At 42.6% G+C, this 21,570-nt stretch overlaps 2 protein-coding genes across 11 annotated transcripts in view; one reads left to right on the forward strand and one right to left on the reverse strand.

The window, feature by feature from the left end:
• The window catches only part of LOC133488570 (cytoplasmic dynein 1 intermediate chain 2-like), a 15,214-nt gene extending 11,647 nt beyond the window's left edge, over positions 1–3,567 (forward strand). For all 8 annotated transcript variants that reach the window (XM_061796572.1, XM_061796574.1, XM_061796573.1 and 5 more), the window contains one exon: positions 1,209–3,567. In XM_061796572.1, the coding sequence (XP_061652556.1) occupies positions 1,209–1,310 (102 nt within the window). In that variant the 3' untranslated portion in view covers positions 1,311–3,567. The remainder of the gene's footprint in view (positions 1–1,208) is intronic.
• Positions 3,507–21,351, reverse strand: LOC133488569 (electrogenic aspartate/glutamate antiporter SLC25A12, mitochondrial-like). Of its 3 annotated transcripts, none has more exons than XM_061796568.1 (18): positions 21,165–21,351; positions 20,425–20,478; positions 16,127–16,272; positions 14,674–14,789; positions 14,197–14,336; positions 13,935–14,081; positions 11,141–11,279; positions 10,966–11,059; positions 10,509–10,593; positions 10,163–10,250; positions 9,928–10,086; positions 9,786–9,838; positions 7,860–7,940; positions 7,640–7,780; positions 7,416–7,554; positions 5,050–5,208; positions 4,796–4,886; positions 3,507–4,677 (listed from the first exon to the last, which is right to left on the reverse strand). In XM_061796568.1, the coding sequence occupies exons 1-18, from the start codon at positions 21,174–21,176 to the stop codon at positions 4,470–4,472; spliced, it is 2,052 nt and encodes a 683-aa protein (XP_061652552.1). In that variant the 5' UTR covers positions 21,177–21,351; the 3' UTR covers positions 3,507–4,469. The 3 variants fall into 3 exon arrangements, with proteins under 3 accessions (XP_061652552.1, XP_061652554.1, XP_061652553.1); XM_061796570.1 differs by having other exon boundaries at positions 20,923–21,350; XM_061796569.1 differs by having other exon boundaries at positions 20,907–21,350.
• Positions 21,352–21,570: the final 219 nt, after the last annotated feature.

Here is a 21,570-nt window from a genome sequence, read left to right on the forward strand (position 1 = left end):
CCTGGAAAAGTGACGAGTGCAATAATGGATATGTCAAAATTGGAACTAAACCTTGATTTTTTTCTGGTGTTCATCTGAAAGTTAATTTCTACAAATAACTTAAAAACAATAAAAAATTGAGTTAGCCCACTCATAAGTATTTTAAAATTTGGAGTTACTTTTTAATCACCCTGTAAAAATACCCAAACTTGGTATAGTGGAAAACAAAAAAAAAATGGGACATGGCTTTGTTCCAAGGTAAATTCTCACAATACAATCAGGACTGAACTGACAAGTCTTGCATAAGAAAAACTAAATAACATAGCCAAAAAAAAAACTATTGCTAAACTAGCTTATGATATCAACTGAAAAATACATCTTATTTGTATGTTATTGTTTTTTTTTTGTTTTTTTTTACCTGAGATGGAGAGTTTTTCTTCGTTGGCACAAGAGTAGAAAATAGTTACCTATTTTGAAAAAAGTGAGTAAAAGTAAAAATTGCTTTAATTTACAAGTTTAAACATTCTGTGATCATCCTCGTAACTCAAAACACTCTTATCTTAAATCATCAAATCGCATTGAAATGAATGGAAATGCCATTAATCTGTTCCAGCCCCACATTGTAGTCTATCTGGTGTGCACGCCTTGGCCACCAGGGAAAAGTATAATAACAGACATGCAGACACAAACCAAGAAGAGTTTCACAACTAAGTGACTGAGGAAGCTGCAGTAGTATCAGTCGTTTTCCGCAGAGGATATAGGCTATATGAGTATTATATCCGTTACTGACAGGGTTATAACACCGTAACATAGATGATAATTTAGTTTTCCCGTCTATGTCATTTTGCATTCTGTGTTAGCATTAAGCTAAGCTGTCTCACATACACAGCTATGTTTTATGACTAGTTTGACACTAAATGTCATCTGCAAGTGGCAATAAACAGCTTGTAGCTTCTTTTTAGAAGAATTGTTGACTATCTGCTTGTTGTGAAGTAAGTTTAGTTTGCTGACACCATCTAGTGCTTGTATCTCAAATCTTTGCTCCTAAATCAAAGCAAAACATTTTCGAAGCGACAGCTCGAAAAACTTGCCTAAATCAAGGTTCTACTGTACTCAAGTAAAGTACAGATTAAAATCTTGTCAAGCACAGTAACAAAGTATTTGTATTTGATTACCTTCCACCACTGGTGCTCTCAGATGCTTTTTCATAGCCTTTCGTCTTTTTGCAGCAAATCTGCGTGCCTAAGGCTGACGAGTGGACGCGCTTCGTCAGGACTCTGGCCGACATCAACGAGAGCAGAGACGAAGCTGAGGAGCTCGCCAACGTTTGATGGCACAAACGATCTCCTTTTCAGTTGCTCCCTTAGTACACTACATTCCTCGATAACACTACCGGAGCGCCACCATCCGGCTTCCTTTTCCCACTTACTAGACCCTGTCTTGGCCTGGAGATGCGTGCAGTGTTAGAATATAGACCATTTTAGATGTTTGTAGAGATTGTTTCGTTTTGAGTGCATTTTAGGGCGATGAATGTCTCTGGCAGCAGTACTATAACAAAAATCTAGCATGGAAAACTAGAAAACAAAAGACTAATTTCAATTTGGCTGTCAAATTGGAACCTTTAACATTCCAGGGCTTCACTGACTGCTCCCAAGGCCTCAATCAATATGCAAACCTTTGTACTTGCACCTTTATACTAACATTTTGTTTATTTTTTATTTTCCCAAACCATGTTTTAATATTTTTGCAACACCCTAGTGCCCATGACTGGAAATGTGTGAGAAAAAAAATCAAAAGGATGGACCCTATACAAACCTGGTTGTGTGCTCTTCAGCACAAATTGGACACACTATTTTGCTGTGGCCTGTGCAGGCGAGTGTTAAATTTTAACCACTGCAATATTTAATATTTATTCCGGTGCTTGTACTTATTTAAAATATGCTGCATAGTCTGACAAATGCTGCGTTGTACTAAAAGCCAGTGTAGCACACACAGTTAGCACTACAAGCTTTTTACCTGATCAAACTATTCAGGCCTCAACTTTAAACAGCTATTATTTACTGTGTGTTATGTTATTGTTTAAGAACAGTATTCTAATTTTTAACATCGACATGAATATTGATGATGGTGTAATTCAGAGATCGTTTTTATAGCTACTACCGTCCAAATTTTCCTTCTGTCCATGTAATAAACTGACTCTCTAGTCTCGGTCAAACTAGTGTTTCTCAATATCAAGGACAATAGTTTGAAACCTTTTTTGTTGTCGTCGTTTAAAAACTGAAATGAAAAATTTGAAACATGTATTTAATGACAACAAAACGATTTTAAAGTCCATGTAAAGTTAAAATGTCTTCTGAATTTGACCCATCATAGAGCAGACTGCTGTTACCAAGCATGCAAAATTTGACTGATTAAAAAAATCGCTAAGTATATGAGACTTAAAAATTGTGAAAAATTAATCCTCTCAAACGCTGTGGGTGTCTCCGCTGAATGCGTTGAAACCTGTGTTTCTTTTTTTTCTGTCCTGTTTGGCTGTTAGGTCAAGCAGAAAGGAAGACCTGTATCCCTTTTATGCCAGAAAAGTTTTACTGTGTGACAGTGAACTCTTTCAGCTGCGACTGTGGTTTCTTTGTATTCTGATTGATATTTTGAATTACAGTTGTTCAGTCGAACAGAACAAAGTTTTTAAAGGGGAGTGACAGAAAAAACAGGAGAGGAGTGAAAAGGTAACTAAATATAGTAAAAGAAGACAACAAAAGACAAAGCACTAGGTGTAAACAAGATGAGGAAAGTAAAGTATTTTATAACTAGTACAATGAACCATTGGATTCGAGTGTTGTATGGATCAGTAGAGCTACATCCTGTGAGGGAAGGACAGGACAATATAGGACATGACGGGGAAGCATGCAGGACAGGGCCTGTGATCCTGGCTGTACAAATGAAGCCTAAGCCCACAGAGTAACCAATCCACGCCCAGTCTGAAGGCGAGACGGTGTCTCCTGTTTGGTGGAAAGGAGGGCCCATAGGGGCGCCCGACAAGGGGACAATAAAGGGGGGTTGGGGGGTTAGGGCAACCCGGAGAGCAGCCATTGGGCATGAGAGGGGAGCCCCCACAACAAGCAGCCATCCAGCCCCAGGAGCACCGCCATGAACCTAGTGAGAACCCCCCCACGCCCCGTGTTACTATGACTGCCAGGTCCATGACTGTCCAATTGGCGATGGTCATGATCATGATCATGGTCACCAGAACTGGGCTCCTCAAAAAGGTTGCTCCTTCCTTATGCTGTACAACTATAGGATTTAGGATACTTTAGGACATGCATCCTTTGAACGTATCTAAAAGATTTCGTTGAGGGATTTCCTTCAAGTGTTTAGCATTCTTGAAATGTTTGCTGTTCCGTCCTTAACAATGAGAAACCCATTTTGAAAGCACGTTGCAACCACACGATGGCGGAGAACGTTCTTCTGCAAACGTGTTGTACTGTTGATATGAGGGCTGCACTTCCTCATTGGAATAAAACTCAGTCTGTGTTTGTAAAATTAAAACCACATATTTATTTCAATAAAATGACTGAACTTTTAAGCATATACTTCATGAATACTTAATTTCATGAACGCAAAGGTTTGTACACCAGTAAGCGTGACTCTCATTGCTCCCCTCTTGCTGTAACATGACAATAATCACACCATGCATTAGATGTCACCTTTTAACAGTTCTGTCTCAGCAGTTTTCCAGTATGTACAGTACTGCATGTTACATTTTCATAACCGCTGTGCTAAACATTACTTTTACAATATGTACAGTATTTCATCCTCCTGTGAGTGACACCACACACAACTTGGGTTGCAAAATTCCAGAAATTTTAAAGTCGAAAACTTTCCATGGGAATTAACAGAAATTTACCAAATTTAAGGGTGGCTCTTACTATGGAAATTAAATGTAAAAAAGTAATCGATATCAGCATAACCCTGACTTAAAACAACCAGATTCAGCCATCTTCAATTCCCATGGAAAGTTCCCAGAAACATCCCCCCTCTTTGCAACCCTACACACAATACACGGCTAACAAGCTAATTACTTTCTATGCCCCCAGCTTTTACTCACAAAAGAGTATCAAACAAAAAGAAAGCGAACAAAAATCAGAGCTATTCATGAGAGAGGAGTATGTAAGGCTGTTTCGTATGGATTCTGGATTGACCGATGGAGATTCTAGGAGTGGACAGCCACTGAAGATATGACACAGTTGCTGCAGTTCTCCCGGCGACCAGGTGCTGCGCCGCGATTGGCTGGGGGGTAATGAGGGGGTTGGCCGCACTACATTTAACCACAAGCTGCCGTTTGTTCTTGAATCTACACCCCCCTCCCCGGGCATTATAACTGAGGCTGTGTTCTTTATTGTTGTTGGTTTGAATATCTTCATGCCCGACTCCTGGAAAAGGATGACGGACGGGAGGATGATGGAGAAGCGATATGAATGCTCAGACTCTGCCTAAGTGGACTGCGTGGGAGCGGCGGGCTCTGGGGGGTGAATGGACACAACGCCCGAGGACTTGAATTTAGGCAGGTGTAGGCCGAATTTGTTCTCCACACCGGCAAAGGTGGCGGCGGCCAGACTGTAGCCTCCGACGTGATCGGCGTTGATGGGGGGGAGCTCCGAGATGCGAGACTTGGGCGTGGGCTCGGATCCTGATGGACGACTGCAACGGAGGACCGCAAAAAGTTATGTTGAGTCTACAGCCATTAAACTTGAATACAGGTGTTAAAACTCATGTAATGACTTGCTCTGGACAAAGGAAAAAAAATAAAATAACTTACTGTCCTCCAAAGTCAATGTAGAACCACCTCTGTAAGAGTTCATAGGTCACCAGAGTCACACCAAACTGGGGAGAGGACCGGCACATACGAGCTGGAGAAGAGATTTCAATTTCAATGAGTGAAAATGCACTCCCTAAAATTAATTACTCTCTTACTCTCTCACTCCCACACACTGTCGCTCTCACACAAGCTCCCTCTTGCACACGTTATCTCATTCTCGTACACTCTTGCCCTCGCACACACACTACACACACCTCCTGCTCCCTTCCACAGGGCTCGGAATCCTTCCTCCCGCATGATCTTTCTGAAGCAATCGGTGACTCCGGAGTAAGTGGTCTGACCCGCCCGGGCGGCCACTTGCAGACGAGTCTTGATGACGTCGGCAGGCGTCACGAGCGATGCTGCAGGGATACCTGGGAAATCAAGCCAGAAGAGACTTTTGCTGAGATGGCCCTACTACAAAAGTGTGGAATACAATGAACCCCTTCCTATTGGTGGGTTGCAACTTTTCTGTGGAACCTATCCTCAGCTATTTGCTGAAAAACTATTTGCATTTTTTGTTCGCTTTCTATTATGCCCTAAGATACCCCAAGATGTCGCCAAATCCTTGGCTTATTGGAAACTATTAATTGGTGTCATGGAAGCATTGTACGTTGAAGTGATGAATCTCAAGTGAGAGATTGAAGTCTTTATATGTCGGGGGGGGGGGGAGGGCGAGCAAGGTTTAGCCTCGATTGTTAGCGGGTGTTACTGAGGGAGGGTTCTGCACATGTGCGTGGTTTGCTCTGCGGAGTGGCTATTAAAAAAGCTGAAAATACTAAATGACAAACGTCTTATATTCCGTGACAATTGCAATTTTTATGGGTTACAAAGGTGAGCGAAGCCACACACCTGTCTATATAAGACCTTAAAGCTCACAGTGCACGTCAGAGCAAATCAGAATCATGAGGTCAAAGGAACTGCTCAGAGACAGAACTGTGACAAGGCACAGATCTGGCCAAGGTTACAAAAAATATTCTGCTGCACTTAAGGTTCCTAAGACCACAGTGGCATCTATAATCCTTAAATGGAAGACGTTTGGGACGACCAGAACCCTTCCTAGTGCTGCCCATGCGGCCAAAGTGAGCAATCGGGGGAGAAGAGCCTTGGTGAGAGAGGTAAAGAAGTACCCAAAGATCACTGTGGTTGAGCTCCAGAGATGCAGTTGGGAGATGGGAGAAAGCTATCATTGCAGCCCTCCTCCAGTCGGGGCGTTATGGCAAAGTGGCCCGACGAAAGCCTTTCCTCAGTGCAAGACGGAAGAAAACCCATTTGGAGTTTGCTAAAAAAACAAACACCTGAAGGACTCCAAGATGGTGAGAAGTAAGATTCTCTGGTCTGATGAGACCAAGATAGAACTTTTTGGCCTTAACTTTAGCAGTATGTGTGGAGAAAACCAGGCACTGCTCATCACCTGTCCAATATAGTCCCAACAGTGAAGCATGGTGGTGGCAGCATTATGCTGTTGGGTTGTTATTCAGCTGCAGGGACAGGGCGACTGGTTGCAATCGAAGGAAAGATGAATGCGGCCAAGTACAGGAATATCCTGGACGAAAACCTTCTCCGGAGTGCTCAGGACCTCAGACTAGGCCGAAGGTTCACCTTCCAAAAAGACAATGACCCGAAGCACACAATTAAAATAACAAAGGAGTGGCTTTAGAACAACTCAGTGACTGTTCTTGAATGGCCCAGCCAGAGCCCTGATTTAAACCCAACTGAGCATCTCTGGAGAGACCTGAAAATGGCTGTCCACCAATGTTCACCATCCACCCTGACAGAACTGGAGAGGATCTGCAAGGAGGAATGGCAGAGGATCCCCAAATCCAGGTGTGAAAAACTTGCATCATTGCATCGTTGCATCATTCCCAAAAAGACTCATAGCTTTATTAGCTCAAAAGGGTGCTTCTAATAAATTCTGAACAAAGGGTCCGAATACTTATGGCTGTGTGATATTTCATTTTTTTTTTTTTTTTTTTTTATAAATCTGCAAAACTTTCAACAATTCTGTTTTGTTTCCTGTCACTATGGGGTGCTATGTGTACATTAATGAGGGGGGAAAATGAACTTAAATGATTTTAGCAAATGGCTGCAATATAACAAAGAGCGAAAAATTTCAGGGGGTCTGAATACTTTCCATAACCACTGTACTTTGTTGAGACCAATTACTACTTTTCTATTAGCAGTTTTTGCTAGCGTGTCATTTAGGCTAGTACGCTAGCCAGTACTACTGATGAGCTCAATAATTGAACTATTGATTACAGTTGTTTATGTAAAATGGGTTCGTGATTATGTACATGTTAGATGCGTAGTGTTGGTGAGTCATGATCATCTCCGTTTGAGGTTCTTTGCTGCCATCTTGTGGCATCTATACACATTTATAAACCCCTTTTGAGTTGGAGCATCAATTATTTGTGTATTTTCCCTATTCGCAGCAGGTGTCGGTCCTTATCTCACGCATTTGGCGGGCATTCACCAATTACATTTAAAAAAAAAAAAAAAAAAAAAAAAAAACAGAAAAGAAATTAAACCCAAGTGATAGCTGCACCTCATTTGAATCTTTAAAAGTACAGTCTGTGTTTACCTGCAATGGCTCCAGCAGTGAGAAGCTGCAAGGCACCGAGCCGACCTTGTTCGTCAGCCATCAAGGACTTGAGGTGGGCGTAGGCGGGGAAATAGATGGCGGAGAAGGGGATGTCCCTCAGGAAACAGGCCTTAGCTCCCTAGAACCACACAGACGGCAAAGACCACCGAAGACTGAGTCTACCAGCGAGGAGGTGGGTTGCAGAATGCACTGGTCATATTTACCTTGTAGAGGCCAAAGAAGCCCAAGTCTCGCACAACGTTGATTGCGCTAACTCGAGGCCCGGTGGTGATCTCGCCTGCCACCTGCAAACGGATCTTCACTATCTCCAGAGGGTTAGTAAAGATCACCTGGGAGCCTCCGGCCTTTATGAACAAGAAGAGAAAGCGCTAGTTAGCACATTTTCTTTAGCACTTACACGTGCGCAGTGAGTCTGTCCCTTACACAGCCACCAGCCAAGATCTCAGCAAGAAAAGGAATTGAGTTATCCTTGTCGGTGAACTTGTCACGTACGAAGTCATTCACCTGTGGAGCACAAATAAAGTTACAGGTAGTGTGTTTGTCCATCTGTTTAAAGACACCTTTAATTTCTACTGTAACAGTGTAGGGAAATGTTTTTTCAATAAACGGTGATAATATTTCAAATGGTGTGTATTACCATAATTCCTGAATACCATATTTTGTGTCACTTGTTCTGTAGTGTGCGTGGCTGCTTAGAGCATTGGTTCTCAAACTTGGGTCCGTAGCTTGAGGGGCCGCAAAATAATTTGATTATTATGTCGTATCATTTAAAAAAGTGCGTACCTGTATATACGGGGATCAAGGTGCCAATAAAACAAATTTAATAAACTAATCACTTCTTCATACCTCAGCTATGGGCCCATTAAAACCTCGGATATGATTGTAATGCATCACATAAATCTGATATCCTTGCATGAATAGTATTTTTTAAGAACAAAAGGCAAATTATTTTCAGAATAAAGTCCTTTTTTCTCGAGAACAAAAAGTGTATATTTTCAAGAATTTTAAGTACTACTATTTTTTTTTAGACAATAATCATCTTTTCCAGACTAGAAGCCATTATCCATCCATCCATCCATTTTCTGAGCCGCTTCTCCTCACTACGGTCGCGGGCGTGCTGGAGCCTATCCCAGCTGTCATTGGGCAGGAGCCGGGGTACACCCTGAACTGGTTGCCAGCCAATCGCAGGGCACATACAAACAAACAACCATTCGCACTCACATTCACACGTATGGGCAATTTAGAGTTGTCAATTAATCTACCATGCATATTTTTGGGAAGTTGGAAGAAACCGGAGTGCCCGGAGAAAACCCACGCAGGCACGGGGAGAACATGAAAACTCCACACAGGCGGGGCCGGGGATTGAACCCCGGTCCTCAGAACTGTGAGGCAGACGTTCTAACCAGTCGTCCACCGTGCCGCCTCTTTCAGAAACATTTTACCGATTTTCCCACCGATTAATCGAGTAAGCGGATAAAAAAGTATTTAACATTATTAAACACCACCACCAATAAAAAATATACATGTGAGGTGCAGGTATTATTTTTGGCCATTTGGGGTCGCCGGCCTCCCGTTCTCGACTGTAGCATCTGTGACTTTGAATGCGTGTGGCTTTAAAAGGTAGGGCCTGGCCTGTTGAGTGACGTGTGCGTCAGCAAATGAGAGTGGAGTTGGCTGTTGTTAGTTCACGTTAGCAATTCTGCACGTTGAGTCCCTGGGCATCGGTTATGGCTAGTGTATGAATGTGCTTATTACGTGTTTATTTTGTTACCATTTGTTCAATAAATTGTTTTGAAGTGCACCGGCAGCTATGTGCTACCCTTGACCACTCATGGGGGTATTACAATACGTTCTAATTGGCAGTGGTAAGCTATAATAATATAATATAGTTAACATTGACACCTTGTGTTGCGATTGTAGACGTGCTGTTGTGAGATGTTCAGTTAGTTCTTTGCAGTAGACACATTATACTTTATCTTCTTGTGTGTTAAATGTTTTTACACACTATGAGCCTGGCTCGTGTTCATTATGCCAACTTATTTTGATAGGGAATGATGAGGGAGTCAACAGTTACATTAGTCCGTGTGGAAAAATGATCACTGCAACGCATCGAGGCAGAGATTTAAAACTTTTTTTTTTTTGTAATCGAATTATTCAAGTTATTTGATTAAGCCCTAATTTGATCTTTTCGGCGCAATTATGTTTTTTTTCAGATTTCATTTAGCAATAATGTGATAATACCGATTAGCTTGATAATTTTGGTCATGATAGTTGCGATACAAAATGTTCATACTGTTTTTTTCTCTACGTTAGTGTATTCATGGGTGTGCATGAGGGAAGTGGACTCACAGTGAGTTTGATGGCCTTCTCAGGCGCCACGCCAATAAGCTGGGGAACCAAACCTGTGGGACATTATGCCAGATTGTTCGTAATACGTGATAAGTGATGTAATTGGCAGGTTAGGAAGCAGGTGTGGTTTCTTGTGGCGTACCTCTGTAGAAGCCAAAGAAGCCTTCGTAGCGAAGCACCTTCTTGGCGCAGTCAAAGCTGTTCTTGTACATCAGCTCCCCAACAAAAGACCCCGTGGACCTTTGGTTCTGCATTCGGGTCTTCACCAAGTCAATTGGGTACACCGCCGTTGCGCCCGTGGCTGGGCAAAGCAACACAAGCTTGGACCAAGTAATCTCTCATATGATATGTTGATGGCTCACAGGAGAAGAACTCACCTCCAGCAATAGAGCCCAAAGTGAACCTGTAAGCAGATTCTGCAACTTGGAGCCACACAGGCCTTGAACTGTCCCCTTGAGCCTGACTCTGGGTGAAGCATATAATGGAAAATATAACTAATGATGATTTGTACTATTGTAAAGCAGAATGAAATATTACAACAGTGAAAGCTATATTTCCTCAAAACTGGCCTCCACTTGAATAAAATGCTAATTAATCACAAATAATCGGCACACCTCAAAGACAAGCTGATTATTTGAGTAATCACGTAACCCTCCCCTGGTAACAATATGTGGATATACAGTATATACAACATGTGTGAATCAGACAGTGATTATGTGTTACCTGTTTCTGGGTTTCAGCCAGGTTATATGGAAGACTTCCTTCTTCTAGCGGAGCTATTCTCTCAATGTCAGCCAGATTCAGGCGTCTGGCACACAGAAGTACACATAATCAGTGCCGAGAAGGCCGTAAAGTGAATTCATTTCAAGCTCTGGCTGTCATTAAAAAAAAATTTTTTTTTTAAAAGTTAACATTTGGTGAGTAGTGTATGTACTCTGCACAGTAACTCCAAACTGTAAATTTACCTGGTGATGTTAAATGATGGAACATTTGCTGTCAACTGCTTACAATTTCAGAAGCGGTGACAGTATTTAGTAGAAAATGATTCATCTCTCCTGGTCACCAATCAGAAAAGTCTCCCCCATAGATAAACCAATGTTGACTGACTTAGTTTGAACTGATAAAAGAAGTGTTGAAGTGACCGCGGTTGTTAGTTTTAAGGTGCTACTACTGTGTTTACCCTGAGGGGGAGTGCAGGCCTGATAACTGGTACAGGATGTCAATTTCCATTGGCGTGATTTGACCAAACTTGTTGGCAGCATGAACAAACTCCTCTGCAAGGGACAGATAAGATTGGAAATAAGATGTGATGAAACAAGTATAAAAAGCTTCCTTCCACATAGAGATGAACGTACCTTTGGTGACCAGTGTGTCGTTCCACGAGCCGGCCAGTGTGCTGTAGATCTTGCGAATCAGCTCCATGTTGTTAAGGAGGGAGTTGAAGGCATTGAAGTAAGAGAAGCTGACCAGGTGAGAAGTGCTGCCTCCTGCTGCCTGGAACGAGAAAACCACAAAAATATTTTTTTTCTCATATAATAACGTACAACTGGCAAATATAACACAGTAAATGAATGTCTTATATAAATACTTGGGATGTCCCAGTCACATTTTTTTTTTTTTGCACCGGAGTCTGAGTCATTTGACTTTCAGTAACTTCCTGTACCGAGTCCCGATCTGACACCTCGGCAATGCATTAAGAATTCAAATTGTCTCAAGTGTCTTCTTTTTTTTTTCCCCCAATAAAGGTATCCCAACATTATTACTTTATTATATGGCGCTAAGTCTAGTGCAGCAGTGGTTCAAACAAAGTGTGAATGTATGGGTATGAGCTGTAGCTCACAGCAGCTCCTTGTGTGAGTTTTTTTCATTGTGTTTATGTGGTTAACTGTTCTTCCGGCCATTTATAAATGCCTGAAAAGTGCTTCATGGACTTTGGCTCTCGTTTCCCACATGCAAGGGCATTACAGTAATAGGCATAATGTAAAAATCCATTTAAAAAAAATACTGCAATAAACCGCAGATTTCCACACAAAAAAAAGAAGAGGACAGACAAAGAGTTTCGTTCTACCAAAAAACTACGATGTAGCAGGAGTGAGAACAATGAACCGCGATATGGTGGGGGAACACTGAAGACTACTTAAAAAACACTACAGGACTTCCTGTGGGGAAAAAAAACTAGAAATAGGGCTGGACGATTATGCAAAAAGTAATGACCACAATCATTTTGATTGATATTGAAATCAGGAATTTATAAACAATTATTCATTGATTTTGAAACTTAGTATTTGTTTAATTACCAAAACTCAACTTTAAATAGAACTTAATAGAACAACCATAAAATAAATTAGTACCAAGTAAAATTATAATACATTAAAAAATTGAAATAAAAAACAAAACAGCCATGGCTAAAAACATGGGCAAGCCTGGGGTGACTGTATTGTCTATTATATATATTTGTTCCCTGCGATTGGCTGGCGACCAGTTCAGGGTGTACCCCGCCTCTCACCCAAAGATTGCTGGGATAGGCTCCAGCATGCCCGCGACCCTAGTGAGGATAAGCGGAACGGAAGATGAATGAATGAATATATTTGTTCCCCCCCCCCACCCCAAAAAAAAAAATCCTCTCAATATTCTGGCATTTAGCAAATACAAATAATGTTGGTAATCCTAACTGACCTAAAACAGGAATATTTTAGTCTGATTTGATGTCAGACAGTCAGGGGGGAAAAAATCATGTCTTTTTATACAAAGTCATGACAGTATCTGCTGTTCCTGCTCTATATGCCATGGCCTCCTGGGGGCAGTCTGGTACAAGTGCATGGAGTCTGTATGGAGTGCAGTAAGCTAAAAAAAAATAATAATAATAAAAATAAATTTAAAAAAAATAATTTAAAAAAAGAGAAGAAAAAAGTTACAATAAAACTTTATTAAACTCGTTTTTCACATATTAGGAAGAATATATACCTGTGAGTATTGTTATATAGTTTGTCTGTACGTGTTACTACGGCGATTGTGTGTACATCCTCCTGTGATCTAATGCTCACGTTAGCTAGCCAGTCAATAGGGTTTTCCATTGACTCATAGCATAAGCTGATGATTTCTAAAACTATGTGTCTTCTATTTAAATATTCAATGTGAGTAATTCTTTTTGTTTTGCATTTAGTTTTATAGTAAAATCGAGCTGTGGTGTCAACAAACAGCTTGAAGCACGCTCAGGGAAGGCAGAAGAAAATGCGACACAGCTTGCTACAAGCAACGCAGGGTGCTTTCAGAGTGCGTTTGCAAAGCAGGAACTTGCATACAAAACCCACGCCGCTACAATGAATAATTTTTCTTAGATTATAACATTTTTATGATTGTTTAAAAAAAAAAAAAGTCCATCCCTTTATTAAAAAAGAAGACATTATTTCAACAGTGCAGAAAATGCACAAACAGTTTATGATTCAGTTACTGGTTTAAATGTAGCATGTCAGAAAATAAGCAAAAATTTGGATAATTGGTTTGTTGCTTTATTATTATAATAAACAATTATGAATATTTACTGCTCCATTATAATCAATATCCATCCATTTTCTGAGCCGCTTCTCCTCACTAGGGTCGTGGGCGTGCTGGAGCCTATCCCAGCTGTCATCGGGCAGGAGGCAGGGTACACCCTGAACTGGTTGCCAGCCAATCGCAGGGCACATAGAAACAAACAACCATTCGCACTCACAGTCATGCCTACGGGCAATTTAGAGTCTCCAATTAATGCATGTTTTTGGGAAACATAATCAATATAATAATTAATATTTACTATTGAGAAGATGGAACTGACATTTATTTTTTATGGAGGATTTTAGAAGGGTTTGAAGAGCTCAACCGACTTAAATTTTTTTTTATTCCACAAAGATGACGGCCACTTGTCACGTTGGTACTCTCAGGAAAATTAGTACATGAGTTGGGGGTTTAGCCAGGTGATTTTTGCCGTTATTTTGGTGATATCCAAACAACACCTATCTAAAAAAAATAATAGGACAGAGCAGAGCTTAAACAGAAATACACAAGCTTTGCCAACACTGAGCTGTGTTGTACATAGTAAGTTGTCATGACTGTGTAAAATTAGTAGGTTGTATCTGAGGCCATAATCAAGACTGTCACACACAAACTCACTGAGACAAGGTTCTCCTCCACAAATGGTGTGAGCATGTGGTGCCTAATGGTGGCCATAATGTCACTGAAGTCCAAAGCGGAAATGACGCCATTCTTCCCTTTGTCCTTCTGGGCAAAGGCCTGCCGAGCGTGCTCCAACTGCAGCTCCTACAAGAACATGACACCGTCAAGTTAAGGGTAAAATTGTACACCACTAAAAACGGGTGCGTCCTGTGTGACGAGGAGGTGAAAAGCAAGAATGCTGTGTGTTTAGGCAAGTCACCTGCAGGAACTGGGTGAACTCGAGGTAGTTGAGACGTTTCTTGCGGTCGTGCCCGAAGTGCAGATGGATGAACTCGCAGTCCCAGTTGAAGGGAATATGGTGGTGCACTGTGGTCTGGCTGAAAATATCTCGTACATTCTCTGTGGCAAGAATACACAAGTTTAAAAAAATGGGACTCCAAAGTCCCAAAGCATTGTGTTTTTGGAGAAAAAGAGACTAAGTTCATCCATGTGTTATGAGCTAGAAAGAGGAATAATCAGGTTCACAGCATCATGTTAGGAAATTCCTTATCTGCAATGGACTGAATGAAAACACAGAAGGCACTCAAATGATCCACCACATAATGATCCACCACATAAACACATTGGACATCAAGTTGGGAACAGCTGCATTCAATACGAAGTGTTTTGGGATAAACTAGTCACGTGACTCGCGCCTTAAGGTGGAGTCACAAAAAGAAAAGACAATGGAACGTACCAAAGGAAATGTCTCCAGTTCCGGTCTTGTCAAATAGCTGGAAGGCAACTATGAAGAGAGCGTCAGGTGCACACAACACGGACTCAAAGGCAAGAAACTCCTGGAATGAGATGAGCCTGCCATAGTAGTCAGAAAAGAAATACATTAATTGATTCAATCTTAGTGAAATAATTTAGAGTATCAGAGCCAAAATGAGATTGGAACAGGAATAATAAAAAGTGTGGTACGTGGGCTCAAACAAGTCGTATGCAATAGAATTACCTTATTAAATAAAAATAAAATGTACTACATTTAAAACATACAATCAAACATATTGCAGTGAAGCTTGTAGCTATGCATACAGCCTGCTTAAACTTTTGTTTATAGCAGGGGTCTCAAACTCAATTTACCTTGGGGCCGCTGGAGGCAGAATTTAGCTGAGGCTGGGCCGCAGCCGCGGCGGCGCACATGCACCCGCGTGAAATTTAAATTAGAAATTTTAAAAAATCCAATCTTCTCAAACGTCTTTTTTATTTTTTAACACAAAATAAGATAAACAAGGACGCAGACCAGACCAGATTCATGCGAGAGCACACCTCAACCAGACCGAACGCGCCATGCATCTACTGCCATGCCATCCAAGTGCCTTTTCTTTTTTCCATTTAATATGGGAGTGGATGGGGGCCACAACGCGCTCAGCCCGACTGCAGCCCACCCCCACACAGATCCGACCGGACTCAAATCGCAGACCACACAAACGAGTTCCCCACCCTTCTTTTGTCTCGTCGTGCACGCATCACCTTGATTTATTCAGAGAGAGACATAACCTATTTACGTCGTATAATGTCATGCTGGGCAGCAACTTAAAACACTTTTTTGGGACGTGTTGTTCACAATGCGCGCTGGGACGAATGTCCGCGTTTGCCTAGCCAGGCACAGAAGAAAAATCTCCATGGCAACGCTGCTGTAACTTTCACTCATTGAAAAATGTTTCTCTGCTTGCATCAAGCCCGGTCGATGTTACGTGATTAGTAGGTTCGTCAGCTGCGCACACAACACTGTAAAAGTGGCATTCATATAAAACTCGAGGGGCGCACTAACATTAAACTTTCATATTAAGGTGGGGGCCAAAAAATATCGTCTCATGGGCCGCAAATGGCCCGCGGGCCGCCAGTTTGAGACCAGATGGTTTATAGAGTACAGTACGTTTTTAATACTGGTCATTATGGTGGTACTTGTAGAACTGATATTCTTTTGGATGTAGAACCTGGTGTAAAATATTTGAGAACCACTGTCTTCAATGAGATTATGATGATTAAATACTACATAAAAGATATGAGTGCGTCGAGTTTGTGTATCATTTGTGCACATCTGACCGCATGGATAACAAGTTGTCTATTTTATCTTCATGAGCTAACAGGTATAGTTCAACAATTAGTAAAGCGTAATGTTTGTGGATTAGTGGCACACACACCCGTCCTTCGTAGTGTCGGCCACAGCAGCCAGCAGCTGTACAGTTCTGGGGTTGTGGTGGATCTGTGTTTGCAGGCCGAGATACTTCTGGACAAAATCTCCTGGGGTCATGAACCTGTCTTCATCTTTGTCCACTTCGCTGGCATACTGAACATGGAAACAGACACACAAGAACAATTAAAGTCAAGTTAGGCACATGATCACAACGATACTATTTTCTTTTAACCCACTGGGACTTGGTGCCTTTAGCTCTACTAACCACACAGCGATTCATTTTACTTTGCATGCGTCGCGTGCACTATTACATAATCCCGTTAATCTGTTTTATGAGGATCACTTTACATCATCAACAGATTTACTCATCCCCACAGTTCTTGTTGTAGTACCTTCAATAACCACGTTTGTGTGGAAAAGCCACGTGGGAAAGGGCCAACAGAAGCTGTTAAGAGAAGTGTATTCACAGGAACGTGATTGGAAAATGCTGTCAATCACTAAACGTAAAAGACATTTTTTATTTTTTTTTTAAATCAATGTCAGTGACCAAAAAAATTATTTATATAACTTCAATCGAATTCGGATTCGAATCAGTCCTGTGTTCTTCCATCACAGTCTGGTTTGGTGCTGCTACAAAAAAGGACAAACTTCGACTGCAACGGACAATCAAAACTGCTGAAAGGATTGTCGGTACCCCCCTACCCACCATTGAGGACTTGCACGCTGCCAGAACTAAGACAAGAGCGTGCAAAATCCTCTCGGACCCTCCGCACCCCGGTCACCAGCTCTTCCAGCTACTTCCCTCAGGTAGGCGCTACCGATCAATGCAAACTAGAACTAGCAGACATTCCAACAGTTTCTTCCGTCTTGCGATCAACTTCTTAAACACCTAACCTACAATTCCATTATAACATGCTGGCAATTTTTTGACTTGAGTTCGTTGTCACATTTCTGTGGGGCCAATTATGTATTACTCGTGCACTCACTGTAGTTGTCTCGCCATGCTGCACTATTTGCATATACTGGCCACTCGTGCCAGAGTAGCATCTGCACCATTTGCACACTGATTGAGGAGTATCTGCAACATTTGCACAACCAACATTGTCCCAGATTATCGCACTACTCGTCACTTTAAACTGCATACACTCCTTGAAGTCTTGGCGCCCTTTGCACAATGGTCATTGCACCGGACTATTGCAATATTAGTCATTCGAACTGCTCTAAGTGCTAGAGGACTCTGCATCTTTTTGCACAATTGTCAAAAAAATAACATAAAAAATGTACCGGCATCACCAGATAACTAGCAACCCTTTACTGCTCAGTGACTGTTTTTTTTTTGTCAATGTCTTTCTGTCTCCAAAGTGTTCTGTAAATTGACTGTCTGTTGTCGTACTTGAGCGGCTCCAACTACCGGAGACAAATTCTTCCTTGTGTGTTTTTGGACATACTTGGCAAATAAAGATGATTCTGATTCAACGATGATTATACTAAGACGGTATGGTAGGCCACTGGTTAGAGCCTCAGCCTCACAGTTCTGAGGACCGGGGTTCAATCCCCGGCCCCGCCTGTGTGGAGTTTGCATGTTCTCCCCTTGCCTGCGTGGGTTTTCTTCGGGCACTCCGGTTTCCTCCCACATCCCAAAAACATGCATGAATTGGAGACTCTAAATTGCCCGTAGGTGTGAATGTGAGTGCGAATGGTTGTTTGTTTGTATGTGCCCTGCGATTGGCTGGCAACCAGTTCAGGGTGTACCCCGCCTCCAGCCCAATGATAGCTGGGATAGGCTCCAGCACGCCCGCGATGGATGGATGGATGATTATACTAATTTTGTAAATTAAATATTTTTTTTTTTTACATTTAGCTTGCCTTACAGTGGTGTCTTCAGACAAGTTGAATTTATTCAGTGACCATGCTCATAACTAAAAAAAAAACTCAGTTCTCAAATCATCTTTCTACATTGAAATGAATGGAAATACCATTAATCCGTTCCAGGCCCGCCCCTCTCTCATAACTTTTATGGACAGAATTTCTAGGCCCAGCCAAGGCATAGAGAGTTCAGTTTGGTGGCCTCAGTATTGCATCTCTGCTTTTTGCAGATGATGTGGTTCTGTTGGCTTCATCGTCCTCCAACTCTCACTAGAGCAGTTTGCAGCCGAGTGTGAAGCGGCTAGGATGAGAATCAGCACTTCCAAATCTGAGACCGTGGTCCTCACTCGGAAAAGGGTGAAGGGTGGAGTGCCCTCTTTAGGTGGGGGATGAGGTCCTTCCCCAAGTGGAGGAGTTCAAATATCGTGGGGTCTTGTTCACGAGTGAGGGAAGAATGGAACGGGAGATCGACAGGCGGATCGGTGTAGTGTCTGCAGTAATGCGGACTTTGTATCGGTCCGTTGTGGTGAAGAAGGAGCCAAGCCGAAAGGCGAAGCTCTATATTTACCGGTCGATCTACGTTCCTACCCTCACCTATTGTCATGAGCTGTGGGTCGTGACCGAAAGAACAAGATCTCGGATACAAGCGGCCGAAAGGAGTTTCCTCCGCAGGGTGTCCGGGCTCTCCCTTAGAGATAGGGTGTGAAGCTCGGTCATCCGGGAGGAGCTCAGAGTAGAGCCGCTGCACCTCCGCATTGAGAGGAGCCAGATGAGGTGGCTCGGCCATCTGTTTCGGATGTCTCCCTGGTGAGGTTTTCCAGGAATGTCCCACCGGGAGGAGACCCCGGGGACGCCCCAGGACACGCTGGAGAGACTACGTCTCTCGGCTTGCCTGGGAACGCCTCGGGATACCCTCGGAAGAGCTGGAGGAAGTGGATGGGGAGAGGGAAGTCTGGGCTTCCCTGCTAACGCTGTGGCCCCCGCGACCCGACCTCAGATAAGCGGAAGAAAATGGATGGATGGTAATATTCTTTACTACAGTATGCCACAGAAAATACTGATTCTGAAAGGAAAATTAAGGTTTTCAGACAAATCTGTTGGGGTGTACTCATTTACGTCGAGCACGCTAAATTCCAAGAAGCAGAACTACGGTGTTGTTGTGACCAGCAACCAGACACACATCACCCCAGAGGCTGGTGATGATGTCATGTATCTAATTAACATATTGCAAGGTCGTATTTCTGTTGTGTGCTGCATCCCTCAACAGATTTGGACATTTCAGACTGACCCAACCGAGCACGCACAGAAATCTTTTTGGCTTGAACTTCTGTGCTATTTGACCCAGTGTGTGTGTGTACCAACAGGGGCTTTGTCATGCAACAGTCACATGGTCGGTCACACATCGGCCATGCAGAGAGCAACGTGAAGGTTAAGCACCAACTGCAATAATAACCCAAGACAGCTTACGGACTGCCTGAGTATTATTTCAAATACCAAACGTGATGAGTTGTGCAATCCAGCGAGTAAAAGGCTAAGCAAGCACTTCCTTGCTTGTGATCTTAGCTGACAACAGTGCTGCGGGACAACAACAGTGCCAAACAAGCAGCCACACACCCAAAACGATATTTTAAGTCTTCTCAAGTCACTCAACAGATACAACTATAAATGTCAGCCAATTCAGTTTCAAATGCATGTCATTTAGAGTCTGAGTTTCATTTTCTACATGACACGCAACAGCAGCCTGTTAGCCGTGGATAACTAATTTAAACCATGTGACAACTGTCCCAGTTCACTTACCAAGCAAAATCTGACTTGGCTCACTCTTTATCATCACCCACTGTTTAAGCCAGTGTTTCCCAACTTTTACTGAGCCAAGGCACCCACGGTGTTTTAGTTTCGAAAAATCTCGCGGCACACCACTAAACAAAAATATCACAAAAAGTATCAATTAAATGACGACTTTGCCTCAATTCACTCACAAAATGACTTACTCAGTGTGAAAGCTAAATTTATTTAATTGAAGACAAAGCTTGAAGTCACGACTTGATCTCCTGTATGAATAATAACTAATTGTTCTGCCTAACACTATAAAGTCATGGGACAAAAAAAAATATTCCACCACCATTGTTTCTTCAATTTCTTGTTAACTTTTCGTGCCTGGCTGGTACAACAAAAGCTACGTTACGATGACGTTTAAGCCTGTCAAATACATACAGTATTATGGATTCAGCTGCATTTTTGTCATGTTCATTGTATTCTTCAGGTAATACACCTTTAGTGGTACCAGGCATTAAAATGAAGAAACAAGGGTGTTCTAATTTTTTCCACAACTAGGTATCGCTCACACTATATGGTTGGTAATCACTGGTTTATGCACTCTCACAAATAAAATAAAAAACCATCTGAACAATGAATGATTTTTAAATGTGCAATACTTACCTTCTGGAAGATGGCTTTGAGCTCACTTGGATCGCCACGTTTGGTTGATTGCACCTAAAAGAAAAAAAAATCATACAAAAATACAATCATACCGAGGGTGATTGGGAATTAGGAACTGTTTACACATTCCTCCCTCTAAAAAAAAACCGGATTATGCAAATTATAGGATTGTGTGTACGTTGCTGTAGAAGGTCGAAACCAAAGACAGACGTGTACATTTTTAGCCTGCCATGAAGCTAAACTATGATGTTCCCCAACAGAGCCGGGCCGGCGAAAAGTTCCATGGTCGAACCCTCGAACCAGCCCCGGTAACCACAGGCTAACAAAGCTAACACGAAAAGGACGCGAACCGTTACAATGTCGAGGAACCAAAAAGCAGTCGCTGAGAATTAATATTACGTTCGACTGGAGAGAAAAAAAGACGTTCCGCTTAAGCGTTTTTTTTCCTTTCTTTTTTTTGTCAGGAAGAAAGTATGACTGACAGCTGGTTAGCATTACGGAGCTATATCCTCCAGCTTGTTGGGAAGAAGTGTCATCAAGGCCAGCAAGCAGCCGCCGACCGGCCGGCCGCCGGGCGTCAGCTAGCCCGGTGATGCTACAAGGCAAGGCTCCGAGCACGACGCCCGCTCGTCTGGCGCACACTCGCCTCGACTGTTCCTACACACGAAAACGAGCAAAACACCAAGAAAAATGACAGAAGTAGGGGTTGAAAATGGCAAAAGGAACGATGCCGAAGTCACCTTGACCGCCATGCTGGTTTGACGTCACCTACAGTGTGCGTGAGAGAGAGAGAGAGAGAGAGAGAGAGAGAGAGAGAGAGAGAGAGAGAGAGCTCTCAGTGCACGCCCACACGTGCAGTCAGTCAAACAACAAAAATGCTAACTATTGTACTTCCATCCATCCATTTTCTGAGCCGCTTCTCCTCACTAGGGTCGCGGGCGTGCTGGAGCCTATCCCAGCTGTCATCGGGCAGGAGGCGGGGTACACCCTGAACTGGTTGCCAGCCAATCGCAGGGCACATAGGAACAAACAATCATTCACACTCACAGTCATGCCTACGGGCAATTTAGAGTCTCCAATTAATGCATCTTTTTGGGATGTGGGAGGAAACCGGAGTGCCCGGAGAAAACCCACGCAGGCACGGGG

Source organism: Phyllopteryx taeniolatus, chromosome 14, assembly GCF_024500385.1.
Source record: "Phyllopteryx taeniolatus isolate TA_2022b chromosome 14, UOR_Ptae_1.2, whole genome shotgun sequence".
Lineage (NCBI taxonomy): Eukaryota > Metazoa > Chordata > Actinopteri > Syngnathiformes > Syngnathidae > Phyllopteryx > Phyllopteryx taeniolatus.

Bases quoted from the DNA above. Each gene is read 5' to 3' on its own strand.
- LOC133488569 (XM_061796568.1), bottom strand. The intron at 10,251-10,508 runs GTAACACATAAT...TGCTTCACCCAG, and splicing joins TGGCTGAAACCCAGAAACAG to AGTCAGGCTCAAGGGGACAG. The intron at 7,941-9,785 runs GTGAGTCCACTT...TGTGCTCCACAG, and splicing joins AGAAGGCCATCAAACTCACT to GTGAATGACTTCGTACGTGA.